General features: G+C 53.0%; 3 protein-coding genes across 3 annotated transcripts; 1 reads left to right on the forward strand and 2 right to left on the reverse strand.

Annotated features, from left to right (window-relative positions):
• Nucleotides 1-337: 337 nt before the first annotated feature.
• GGS23DRAFT_439156 (uncharacterized protein) lies at nt 338-2,992 on the reverse strand. Its single transcript, XM_051513930.1, has 2 exons — nt 1,490-2,992; nt 338-1,408 (listed from the first exon to the last, which is right to left on the reverse strand). The coding sequence occupies exons 1-2, from the start codon at nt 2,766-2,768 to the stop codon at nt 588-590; spliced, it is 2,100 nt and encodes a 699-aa protein (XP_051367369.1). The 5' UTR covers nt 2,769-2,992; the 3' UTR covers nt 338-587.
• Nucleotides 2,993-3,859: 867 nt separating this feature from the next.
• Nucleotides 3,860-4,743, forward strand: GGS23DRAFT_589398 (uncharacterized protein). Its single transcript, XM_051517613.1, has one exon. It carries the CDS (start codon nt 3,969-3,971, stop codon nt 4,251-4,253), a length of 285 nt encoding a protein of 94 aa, XP_051367370.1. The 5' UTR covers nt 3,860-3,968; the 3' UTR covers nt 4,254-4,743.
• A 3,044-nt stretch (nt 4,744-7,787) lies between these two features.
• GGS23DRAFT_618879 (S-adenosyl-L-methionine-dependent methyltransferase) lies at nt 7,788-10,203 on the reverse strand (the record flags this gene model as incomplete). Its single annotated transcript, XM_051520966.1, has 1 exon — nt 7,788-10,203. One exon carries the CDS (start codon nt 10,201-10,203, stop codon nt 7,906-7,908), a length of 2,298 nt encoding a protein of 765 aa, XP_051367371.1. The 3' UTR covers nt 7,788-7,905.
• Nucleotides 10,204-12,511: the final 2,308 nt, after the last annotated feature.

Raw genomic sequence — 12,511 nt, forward strand, 5'->3', positions numbered from 1 at the left:
AAAATGCAATGCATGGAGGTCTCCGTGGTCACCGCCGTTATTCGGGAACTTGGGTTTATATCTATCTATGTAGCATGTCCACATTAGTTGTCGAAGACGGTACCACAACCAACGTAACCATTCAATCGTCTACGGAAATATGTAGCCCTAGTTGCCCAGCTGAGTGCCCGGCAGAATCTCTGGTATGCCACGAAACACGGCATTAATAAAAAGTTCTTAGGTGCCATGGACATAGCCGACAGCTAAACAGTCTCGGTGTCTCTGGCGGAGACTTGGCAATTGTTCACGTAGTACAAGCAAAACCTCAACTCTCTACGGATCTAGAAAACACAACTCAACCCAGACCGCGACTTAGCTAACTGACACAGGGACGCACGAGTCGAATCAAAGCAGAAAGTAATCACAACCACGGGCATGCTTCCAAGGACCAGCGCGCGGCAGAGACCAAGATTGTTGTACTAAATCTACAAGGGATCATGAACATAATTGGTATCTACCGAAGCTATTTATGACGTCCTCTCGATTGCTTGACAATGAAACATTATGAATTATGAATTTCTCCTAACCAACCGAGCCTTGTATACCTCTTACATCAGAGCGACGAAAGCGCCGGCGGCGGCCAGTGCGCCGGCAATGCCGGACCCAACCCTGGCGGCACCCGCAGTGGCGATGGGGGTCTCGCCCGGGTAGCTGGCAGTCGGGTAGTGGACGCTGACGCTGGGCTGAACGGAGGTCTCCAGCGAAGTGTGCGGCACAGTACCGTTAGAGCCGATCGGGTGAGTCGGGTACGGCGGGACCGTGGTCAGGTGGGCCGCGGTAGAAGGGGATCCGACGGGAGTCGGAACACCGACCGGGGTTCCAACAGAAGGCGAGCTGGCGGGCGTGAGCGCGGAGGGAGAGGGAACCGCCTGGCTCGAAGGCCCGTTGGTGGATCCGCCGGTGGGCGTGGTGACGGGAGCAGTGTGGGCAACGGGGCTCGTGGGGAAAGGAGGAGTAGGGACGTTGACGGGGGGAGTGAAGGACGAAACCTCAGAGCAGGGCTCAAGGGTGACGACGGTCTTGGTCAACGTCACGGGAGTGACGGGTTTGGTGTGAGTGGGCTTGGGCGGGGAGGTGATAGCTTCGGTCTGAGTGGCCGGGCACACGGTAGTGTAGACGGTGGTGTGTACGACGGTCTGGGCGGTCTGGTAGCCGGCCGGGCAGTTAGGAACGTTAGCAGCACAGGCAGTAACCGTGAAGGTCTGGACGTTGGTGATAGTGGAGGTAATGACACCGCCAATAGGGGCCGGCGTGATGGCGGACGAAGCGTCAGACGTCGCGGAGACAGCAGGCGTGGAAGCACCGGCGGAGGTCGACGCGCCGTCAGCAGGGGTGGAAACGCCAGCAGCCGGAGTGGAAACGCTACCAGCTGGAGTAGAGACACCGCCAGCAGGGGTTGATACATCAGCGCCAGGAGTAGAGACGCCGGCAGCGGGAGTAGACACACCACCCGCAGGAGTCGAGACTTCGCCAGCAGGGTACGAAGCACCGCCGGTAGGGCCCCCATAGGAGGAAGTCTCGATGCTAGAAGGAGAGCCGGGGACGGTGGCAGACGCAGACCCAGAGCTACCAGTGGGGAGGCTGGGGAGGCTGGGAAGAGTGGGAAGCGTCGGGATGGCCGGTTTAGTAAGAGAAACTGAAGCCGAGTACGAGGCCGAACCGGTGGCGGTAACGAAGCCGCTGGAGCTGCTGCCAGGGAACGTGGAAGAGCTTCCGTAGGGAATGCTGGCAGTCAAGGTCGGGACGACGGTTGGGATGACAGGCGAGTACGTCGGGTGCTGGCAGAAAGTGGCGGTGGGGTAGCTCAGGAGAGCGGTGGAGAGCGTAGGAGCCAGGTGGACAGAGAGGAGGTCCTCGATAGAGACATCGAGCTCGACTGCGGCACCGATGTTCAGGCCGTACGATTCCTTCGAGAGCGGGCACTCGGGGGTAGCGCAGAAGAAACCAATGTACTCGAGAAGATTGGCGAAGACGGCAACCTCGAGGCCGGCGCCGATCTCAGGAAGATCGAGGATGGGGACGATATCGTCGAGATCGAGCTCAGCAGCGACGCCCAGCTCGACACGGAGACGAAGGTCAGCCAGCAACTTTGTGCAGCCAATCCGGACCTCGATGGGGAGAACCTTGACAGAGAGGCCGGAGAAGGCGGCGTCCAAGATCTTGCCAGCGAAGATATCCGTCTCGATGAAAGCCTCGTCGACGAGTTGAACCTCGATACCGGCGGAAAGATCAATGGCGGTCTCGACGCCGAGGACGAGGTCGAGATAGACGAGCGCCTCCACCTTAAGGCCCGGCAGGGGCAGGGAGATTGGCTTAACGGGGGCGAAAAGGTTGACGGCGATGGTAGCGGCAGCGCCGATCTTGATATCCAGGTCAAGCTTGGCCTCGATGTCGGTCAGGGACAGGCTGAGAGCGGGGACGACCTTATCGAACGAGATGCTGGCTTCGATGTTACCCTTAGTATAGCAAGTGTCACAAACGATGGCGACCTCGACGTCGGCGCCGACACCGACAACCGGTGGGACAGCAACGCCGGCTACAACACCAGCGAGAAGGACGGTATCGCTGAGGTCTACTCCCAGATCGATGCTGGCGGAGATGGGTTCGCCGAGGTCCTTAGACAGGTCGAGGTTGAGGAGAGATCGCTCAGCCGGAGTCGAAACCGAACTGGCGCTGGCGAGCGAGGCCGCCACGGCCACGGCCGTGGAGCCGTAGGTCGCAAAACGCATCGCGGAAAGGGGCAGAAACGGCAGAAGCACTAAAGAGTGGACTGGAATAGATATTCCGGGAAGAAAAAGACAGAGAGTACAATGCCGAAAAGCACAAAGGAACGACTATCTTGGCCGAAGCTCGATGGAAGTGAGGAAGGAAGAGAAAGGGGAAGGGAGTAAGCCGACAGCGGCGGCGCCGGCTGTCTTTTCTATGCCCTCGTCCTCTCCATCACCGTTGCTTCGAGATGCGCACCAACCATCCCAGCCAACCAGTCAACGGCATATCAACTCAACCCAAGCGGACAAGGGCGTCGTGGTGTGGTGTTCTCCGCTCACCCGTTATCGCCTAGGGCGCGGCGGCTTGCTCGCTGGACTTGCACAGCCCACACAAGCCTCCTCGAAGCCCGGAGACCTGGCGGTCAGCTCGACATAGCATCGGCGTAATTCCGATCGTCACTTAAGGCGAATGTCGACGAGCCGACCAATGCCGGGCTGTGTTTCCCTCTCTCTAGGGAAGATGGCCTGTGGAGTCGACACGGTGGGTGTCCCAACGGTAAGGCTCTCCCCCTCCCTGTATGTCTCACCTCCTTTCCACATCGATGCCTGCGGGGTCCCATCACAGGGGTGTAACGGGCCAGTCGACAGGGCTTCCCATCCTCTACTCATACGTCCGGCAGCCAGCATTCTAGTCTCGTACACGGCTTCACGGGATGGGTTGGGATGGGGCGGGATGTGTACACCGTTTTTGGTTCCCATCTACCTACCCATACACCTGCTGCAGACATACACGTAGACACACACCTACATATTACATATACGAACCAGGACTAGAAGGGCAGGTCTGTCAGGGTGCCTACGTGCCTACGTAGTACGTGAAAGCCTATCACGGGGAAGAGCAAGAAGGGGGGAGAGGCACAGAGAGCTTCGCAGAGCTGAAGCGAAATAGGGGGGGGGACGAGGTGTTAATTCCTCGCCTGCCAGCGAACCAATCAGCCCCTGATACGGGGTGCCAACGGACTCCAGAGGAGAGGGAGAGAGAAGAAGAAAAAACTGGTCATTATTACACCTCGAGTGGACATGAGATATCACAGAATATGATTGGTCTCGAAAGCAGATTTTGGCCAGGGCCAGGGGGGGAGCGAGGTCTCATCGACTTGACGATACCACCATACACAGCAACACCACGCAGTCTCTTACATACACATCCGTCTATCCATCATGCATAATCTCGCTGTCGCTCTCTGCCTCTATCTCGGTCTGTCGGTCTCATCCACACATACGGCATACTCGCAAATTTGCATCTCTCTCATCTTATGCCGGCGGGCATATGCATGTGCGCATCTATTTTTGATGTACGCATATGTAAGCGTGTATACACACCCTCATGTGCTCCATCCATGTCAGGCTCGTCGACCCGGGATGACGTTTAGCCACACTCTCCCCCTTCCCCTCTCCCCGGCCAGCATCCCTACCCGGCTGTCGTTCAGTCACGTCGATTCGTAGCCTATTTGACCCCCAAGTGCCGCCCAGGACGGCTCTACTCCAGTGTTCGTACGAATCGTATCGTCCACCCAAGTCACTACAAAGCCGCCAAGCGGACAAGCCGTTTCAAATGGCGATCGACGCCGATTTGCTTGGCGACAACCAGGGTCCCTCCAATGCCACACCTCAAATTAGAAGGGGGGGGGGAGTCCAGGCCGTGCACAATACATATGGAGGTGACTAACAAAAACTGAAAGAAAATAAATAAAAACGCGCGATGGTAAGGAGATCGAATGAGATCAAATTGCAACAACACCCATCTGCCCCGTCGACGATGCTACCATCGCAGTGGCATGGCGGTACCTTGCAGACGGCAAGCCAGCAAAAGGGGAACACCCCCCCGAGCGCGGGAAACCCGGTAACGGACTATGAGTAGATATATATGTATATATTATATAAATGTTACGTGTAATATACAAGTATGGAATCTATCTATTCATCTGAATACTACATCCTGATAACTCGTATAGCTAGCTATATCACCAGTGTTAATGTATGATGTACGTTGCTGCCGCTGAGAACCGCACACTTACCTACTGGTATACACATAACTACACGCAGATACGCGTTATGGGCAGGTATATCCATACAACACCACATGCCTCTCCTCCGCGGCCTCACCCTGGCGGCGACATGGTATCCGTATGTGATCTAGGAGAGATCCGGCATGGGGCGCCGGCATGGTCGGTACACATGCATATGCACATGTACTTCATCTCGCTGAGTTCTCGACCTTCTCTCTCCGGCACGGAAATACCTCGCGAGCTCGCGTCGGCGTTGTAAAGCGTGCATGTAAGTGGTCGTCTCGGCGGTCGCGTGTACACACGAGCGTGTGTAAGCCGCCCAAAATAACGAGTCTACATACATCTAGATACACATACACACACATACATCCTCCTCCTTCTCCTCGGCCTGGTCCTGGCTTTACTGGCCTTGATGTGAACGAGACGAGATCCTGATCGATCCAGTCTGCCCACGATGCCAGAGACACGGGTTCGAGTCCAGTTTCTGCTGCAAATCGTCCACATACTCACATACACACACATATACATATACATATACACATACGGACAACCGTGTTCTTTCCTATCTCCAACTCTCTATCTCACGCCGAGATAATACCTGTGCACTTCTCCTGTCCCTCCCCCCCCCCCCTCGGCCAAGCTGCTGCAACTCCCTCTCCCTCCAGAGCTAGCAGTCCTCGGACCCGCAAACACCCGTTGCATTATTTCGACTTAATATAAGCTCTTTCGGGCTCGGCGTGTGCGGATGTCCCACCTCCCAAGCCCCAGCCATCGGCATCGTAAAGTGGGCTGGTGAATCGACGGCATGATAAGTGATACAAGCGGACTATTCCTCGTTCTACTGCCGCCTCTAATGCACACACACTCCCTGACAATTTAGCAATTAAGCAACAAGAGTACTAGTAGTCATGATGGTGAATAAGGGGGATCCCATGCAACGTGACAGGCTGCCGTGTGACAGCGCGCCGAAACGCGTGCTCAGTGACATACTACGGAGGAGCGGGCGGACAGAATCTCCAGTCTAGAGCTTGATCATCTCCGGCCTGGCTCGCTCCAGAAACAAGAGTAAAGATAGCAATAGCAGCAATAGATCCGTCCGGCCAAGGGCTGGGAAAGGTAGGTAATACATGATTCTCTGGGCTGCTATCGTTATGTATTATGGGAGTATTCCCAGCAGAATTTCCCACCGGCTCGACATGCCAGTTCAGGACAGCACCGCGCACACGTACACGCGCATATAAATATTGGGTATAGCCAGTCGCAGCATCTCGACGGTCTAGACTCATCACTGTGCGGGACCAGCCCCTCTGCGGTATTGTGACCAGGGGGGTGCCTTTGGATGATCCGTGAAGCGTCTGCGAAACCCAGCCGCATGCCACCTAAACCGGGTTTCCAGAACTCCTCACGAAAGTCCACGTCGAGACATATCAGAGACGACTCTTTGCTTTTCATCGAACACGGCCGGCAAATTGTACGTGGGGGCGGCGAGCTCAGATCCTCCCGTCGCGGCTTTCTCTCTGGGCTTGCAGGGGGGCTTATGGGGCGGGCTTACAAGGGGTAGTAGAGGCTGGTTGAAAATTTCCACATCTCACCACCATCCGCATTGTTATCCCACGCTGGTTTGGTGCCTCATATCCGTGCCTCACATTATCAGTTCGCGAGCTGGACAGCGCCGAACCCTCCGAAGCGGTGACAACGGCTCGAGACTAGATAGGTAGAACTTCGTAGATGGAGCCTCGTAAGACTGCACGCTTGCTAGCTACGACAAAACCCAAGTCTATCGGTACATACCTACATAGGCATACGTATGGAAATATGAATACTTACATACCTACCATATAATAGGCAGTATGGTGATAGGATGTTTCCAGATCGGTAATTGATGAAGAGCCTCCATGCCCGTCGACATGGGTGTTTGATTCCTATTAACGCATAGCCAACCCAGCGGCGGCGTATTAAGTCCGTTATACGAACGGACGTATGGATATAGTCGACTCCCCTCCAGTCCGTTGTAATAAAACGCAGCCTGTCTCTCGGTTCGCATTCCCCTGTCACGACTGCTCGTCCACGGATACCCCAACTCTTCCCTAGCTCTCGCCGTACAAGCAGCTTCGGGACCAGGAAGCACCAAACATAACCAAACTACGTATTACCGCGTTGTTGTCCCTGGGTCAAAATCACCTAGGGCATGATCTGTACGCAGCCATGTAGGTATGAGTAGTTTCACCACTCACCGACTCTGGCGTAAGGCGCGTGGGCTGATGGGAGCTCTTGTTGTACCAATGTCAATATCCTATCGGTTCGTCCTTCATACTGAGAAGCCCGTTCTTCATCCAACACGTACCTACCCATACGCGTATGCGCGGGGCATCCCCTATTCAGAGCATACCCAGCCAGTGCCATCTGTGGACATATTAGCCTACATGGATACACACGACACGCAAGCGGCCACCTTCGTGTCGTCCATGTCCCACTCCGATGATCGGGTCCTCGATCACGAACGTGTCGTGTCTATCCTACACAGGTAGGTTTATCCATGCACCCAATGTCGAACCCGATTCTGTGGGTATGAAGCGTCTGCTTTCGGTACCAGCTTTCTGCGAAGAGCGGGTTCGAAGTATGCGATACGGGGGGTGGATGGCATATAGACACGCGTATTTCTTTCTCGTTTCCACAGCGAATTCCCAGCAAAGATATGAATGTGGTCCAGGGATGAGCTGAAGCAGACGAGTTCGAGAAACGGTAAGGAAAAGTGGTCTCTGAGGAGAACATTCCGACGAGATTTTCCACCCCATAACGCTTACATACATGGGGAGGCCCAGAACGAGTGCGGTGAAGCTGGCACATACGCATCGATATCCTGTCGTCTCCCCCCCCCCCGGTGGCGCTCAGATCGACGTGCGCCGAGGGCTTGTCGCGTCAATGTACACAGTTAGTTCTAGAATTCTACCCGAAAGCAAATATTCCGAGACGCCTGCGGCTAGGTAGCAAGTCAGTCTTACTTCTAGTAGAAGGGATCACCTACATGCGTATATACGTAGAGGGAATCCGAGCCGCCGGGACCAAAGGATTCCCGTCCGTCTTGGCGCTCATGTCAAGTCGACGAGGCCCGTATCGTCAACCTTCGTCAAATCGATGGGGCCGGACTTGGGCTGGGCCTTGGACTGAGCCCCATCGGCGCAGAAATTCGGGCTGCCAGCGTCTTCGCTCATCGCGTCCGTTTCCATGTCGTCGTCAGACTCGTCTGAGTCCTTGACCGTCACCACACTGGCCTGACGGCGAAGATTCCACCCCCCCAGGCACTCAACCTCGCTAGACGACCGACTGAGCTCCCTCTCCCCAAGATACTCCACGTCGCTACCGTAGTATTCGTCGTCGTCGTCGTCTTCGACATCATAGTCGACGCTCACCCCGCCACTGCTCTCTCCCTCGGACTCGGCGAGTCCACTGTCGTCAGCATAGATACGGTCCCTCTGCTCTAGCCACTTCCTCAGATGTCTGAACAGCGTCTCGACCGCCGGGGGCGGGAACGCATTCCCGATCTGCTTCTTCTGGTCTGGCTTCTCAAACTTGTAGTCCGCAGGGAAGCCTTGGAGCACGGCGTACTCACGGAGAGTGAAGTCTCTCCTGCCGTTGAAGTGGTAGTTGCCGACTCCGCCGTTGCACGTAATCGTGCGAGCCAGCGGCAAGTCGGGATTCCAACGAGGCTTGTAGATCCTCTTCAGCTCGCGCGGCTTATGGAGTCTGTCGCCCGTGAGGCGCCGGGGGATCTGCCGCAGCACCTGCCGCACCGTCCGGTACGGCCTCGTTCCCTCGCTCGGCGTCGGGTCGGCAGCGTGCGTCGCGCCTGGGTAGGGCGGGAGCTCCTCGCCCGCGCAGGCGCCGATCATAATCAGGCGCAGACGCCGCGCCGGCGACCCCCACGACAGTAGGTTCACCACCTTCCATCGTACGGAGTAGTTGTATTGGGTGAAGCCGCGGACGAGCGCGTTGAAATAGTACTCGAATTGCGAGTGCAGAATGCCATAGGTTTGCTCCAGCGTAAATACCCGAGGTCGGAAGATCTTGACGAGCTCGTGGCAGCAGGATAGTATGGCGATGTTCGCCTCGTCGTTGACGCCGGGCGTCGTGTGGGCGGGAGACCAGTACTGGCACGGGGGTGAGAGGTGAAGCACGTCGACGTGGACGTACGAGTTCCGCATCTCGTCGATGAAATCGTACATGTCTTTGCGGTGCAGCTCGGCTTCCGGGAAGTTCTCGGCGTACGTGTTGCAGGCCCCCTCGGCTTTATCACAGCTCAGCGCGATGCGGAATCCAGCAGATCTAGCCCCGTACGAGGCTCCGCCAGCTCCGCAGAACATGTCAGCGAGGGTGTATTGCTGGCCAGGCTCGCTAACGGCCCATCCGTCACCCGGCGTCGTCTCCTGGACGTCTGGGTCGTCGACGTGTACTATTAGCTGCCCTTGGGCGGCGGAGGCGCCTCCGCGTACTTTCCCGCCCCGCCAAGCATTCGTGAGATGGACGTCCGGGGCCCTGAACTTGTCTTTAGGCACCTCGTTGGCGCCGATACGCGTCAAGACGAACTCGAGCGGGGGTTGCTTGCGGAGCCGCTGAAGGGCATTTCCCCAGATGCGACGGTACTTCCAACGGCATACGAGGGCGGCCCTCTCCTCGATCTCCCAGACATCATCGTAGAGTTCTCCGGGGTAACGGTGCTCGGGGAAGTTCTTGTTCGTGATGTAGCAGGTCCGGGTTCTTCTGACCCTATCCAGGGGGATCTCAATTGCCGCCTGTTCCTCGTCGGGCCGACTATCATCCTGGTCGACGCAGAGAACGAAGGCTATCTCGTTGCGGAGCCGTGGGAGCTTTCCTCGTAGGTACCTTGTGCGTGTTAGCGGAAGTCCCCGAAGTACGATGGCCGCTTCAGTCTGGACGACGGATTGGATGTAGAGAAACGAGGCGTAAAAGTGATCCTCTTCAGGGGGCATAATTTCGACTGTAACGCCGGACTTCAGTAGCGTGTTGTTATGAGTATAGCTCTCCAGTCTGCAATCCGGGGGCGCTATCGAGGGGTTGCGCCTGGGGATGATAGCCCCTCGAGGGAATCTCTGCCTCCGTTTCCTAGTTGTTAAATCAACAACCTCTATGACTTTAGCGATATCGGGTTCTAAATTTATGGCGTCCTCGTATTCTTGCTCCCGTGCCTCAAAGTTGCCGTCCCGTCCTTCGGTTAGATCAATCGCGGTATTGTCGCCACCAGGTAAGAGCTCTCGAAAGCGACGCTCGATGGCCGCTTGCGTGCCGTTCACCGGCTGCTCCTCGCCCCATATCTTCTCGAGCTCGGATGGTAGAGCGGCATCAAGCACGAGGTTGGGAGTAGAGCACATAGCCAACCGAATCTATAGTTGAGCTTAGTTCTCGAGGTTAGCAATCTGTCTCTTCATATTAGCATGCTATTGTGACAATTCCTCACAAGCTACCTATGGTGACTTGCTTACCTAGGAATGCCAAGATAGATTTGCCTTATCTTGAGGAGCTCCAGGCGTTGGGAATTCTTCTATAAAGGCATATAGTGTTGCTTCCGGGCTCTGGGCTTATCATGTTTAATACGTACACGGTAGTCTTTTTAGACCACTGACTTTTAATATGAAGTACATATCGGCTGGTGAGTTGAGGGGGAATTTAATTATCAATTCTTACCAGGTTGGCAGTTTCTGCTAACTATAGACGCTGAACTAAGAACAGAAGATGGGGCAGAATCTTCACTGGGTTTCGAGGTTATTGGTACAGATATCAATGAGTTTTGTACTCCAGCTAGGCAACGTCTAGCTTAAGAAGACTGTTATTAAACACGGCAGAAAAGGAAAATCACGAAGGGCGAGGGGTGGAAAGGGGAGACTAAAGACAAGCCATTTACTCTCCCAGCTCCGTTGTTACAGTTATAAGGAGTCGCTCAAGCTAACCCCCTAGTGGCCTTTAGCGATGATACCTAAGTATGTATTGCTTGAGCACGAGAAATTGCTTACACAGGAATGTGTCTCAGGCATATTCGTGGCTAGAGAGTCCTCAGCTAGAGAGTTCTTCCAGTTGAGCCAGTTATTGAAAGAATATCTATCGTCTCTGCCTTGTTAGCAGAACATCTCAAAGCAACCCGAGGTATACCTACTATAGATGAAAGTCCATGTTGATTAGGTATACTTTGCATAAAGAAAGGTACCTGGCTGCTATAGAGACAGCCGCAAGGGTACCCTTTGTGTTGATGTTAGAGGGTTATGTTGGTACTATTGGGTGTATTATGTTGTAGGAGTTTGGGGTGTATTACCTACCTCTGTAGCTGAGGCGCCTCTATTATGGAATACCTATAGCATTACCTGCATAGTAATGGTTAGAAGGATGAAAGGTCAGGTGTACCTACCTGGTAGGTGTGTGGCACCTGAGGAATCAGGCATTAAGAAAGGAGCCCTATGATTAATAGAATTAAAGAAAAAATACGTAACAGCTAACTATTCGTAAAACGCTATATTTAAGCCCTTTTAATAGTTTAATTTCTATACCTTTAATTAATTAACTAAGTTTACCTTTTAATTCGTTTTACGTATCTTAAGATTAAGGTAGTAAGGCTACGAAAGAAACCGCTATTAAAACGTATAAATAATTATTTATTATAAGTAAAACGCTAGTAATATAATTATTAATCGATTAATAATAATTAAAGTTATTCTTAATCTTTTTACGGCTTTACGAGCCGTTCTTAATACTTTACGATATCCTTACCGCTTATCCTAGAGTCTTCTTCGCTAGGAAAGACGAGCGCCGAGCCTACTACCGACCTAAAAGCCCTTATAAGTAATCGAGTTACTTACGGTAGAATAATAAACGGTATTTATAAACGCATAGAGCTTTTAGCTCGTAATTTCCGTATAGAAACGACCTTCCGTATAGAGGAGCTTCGAGTTAGCCTCGAGCGGAGCTTTAAATAACGTTTCGACGAACGCCTCGAACCTATATAATAATAGCTATAAATAATAATAAAATATATTACGAAGCGTAAGAATCGTAAGATTAATTAATCTATAAGTTAATTACTTAAACGGATTACCTTAAGCTCTTTTATACGAGCTAGGACTACTTAATTTACTTTACCGCCGATAGGTAAGATTTTAAGAAATACGAGGCGATAATAGCCTAAATAACCTAGATTTAAAGCTATCCTATAATATGGTTCTTAAGGCTTAGCTCCTACTTAAGCTTTATCTTTAATAATAAGTATGGCTTTTTTTATAACCCTTTCTATCGCTTCTTTTATAATATCTCCTACTACTCTTTCCGTAATACTTCTTATTACTTATCCCGCCGTACCTTTAGCGATTCCTTATACCGTTCCGCCGGTTAGGCCGCCGTTAATAGCGGTAGCTACGTATCCGGTACCGTTTTTACCCGTATAAGAGGCCGAACCTAGCTTATAATATACGTCGGGAAGAATTAATTTTTACGGATATATAGCGTTAAGCGTAGCGTTTACGCGGTAAAAGGTAAGAGTTAAGGCCTTATAGCCGGGAATAATCCTCCCTAGCGAAGTAGTATATCTTTATTTATCGGATAATAAGAATAAAGTCGTAATACCTTTAAGCCATCGATTAATATAAGCCGATAATATAACCCTTTAGAAATTAAACGATATTTAGAATCGTTTTT

The sequence above is a fragment of the Durotheca rogersii genome (assembly GCF_024521655.1).
Source record: "Durotheca rogersii strain YMJ 92031201 chromosome Unknown GGS23scaffold_50, whole genome shotgun sequence".
NCBI classification, from domain to species: domain Eukaryota; kingdom Fungi; phylum Ascomycota; class Sordariomycetes; order Xylariales; family Xylariaceae; genus Durotheca; species Durotheca rogersii.

Bases quoted from the DNA above. Each gene is read 5' to 3' on its own strand.
- GGS23DRAFT_439156 (XM_051513930.1), bottom strand. From the start codon at position 2,768: ATGCGTTTTGCGACCTACGGCTCCACGGCCGTGGCCGTGGCGGCCTCG. The intron at 1,409-1,489 runs GTGGTGTGTCTA...TCTCTACTCCAG, and splicing joins CGAAGTCTCGACTCCTGCGG to CTGGTAGCGTTTCCACTCCG.
- GGS23DRAFT_589398 (XM_051517613.1), top strand. From the start codon at position 3,969: ATGCATAATCTCGCTGTCGCTCTCTGCCTCTATCTCGGTCTGTCGGTC.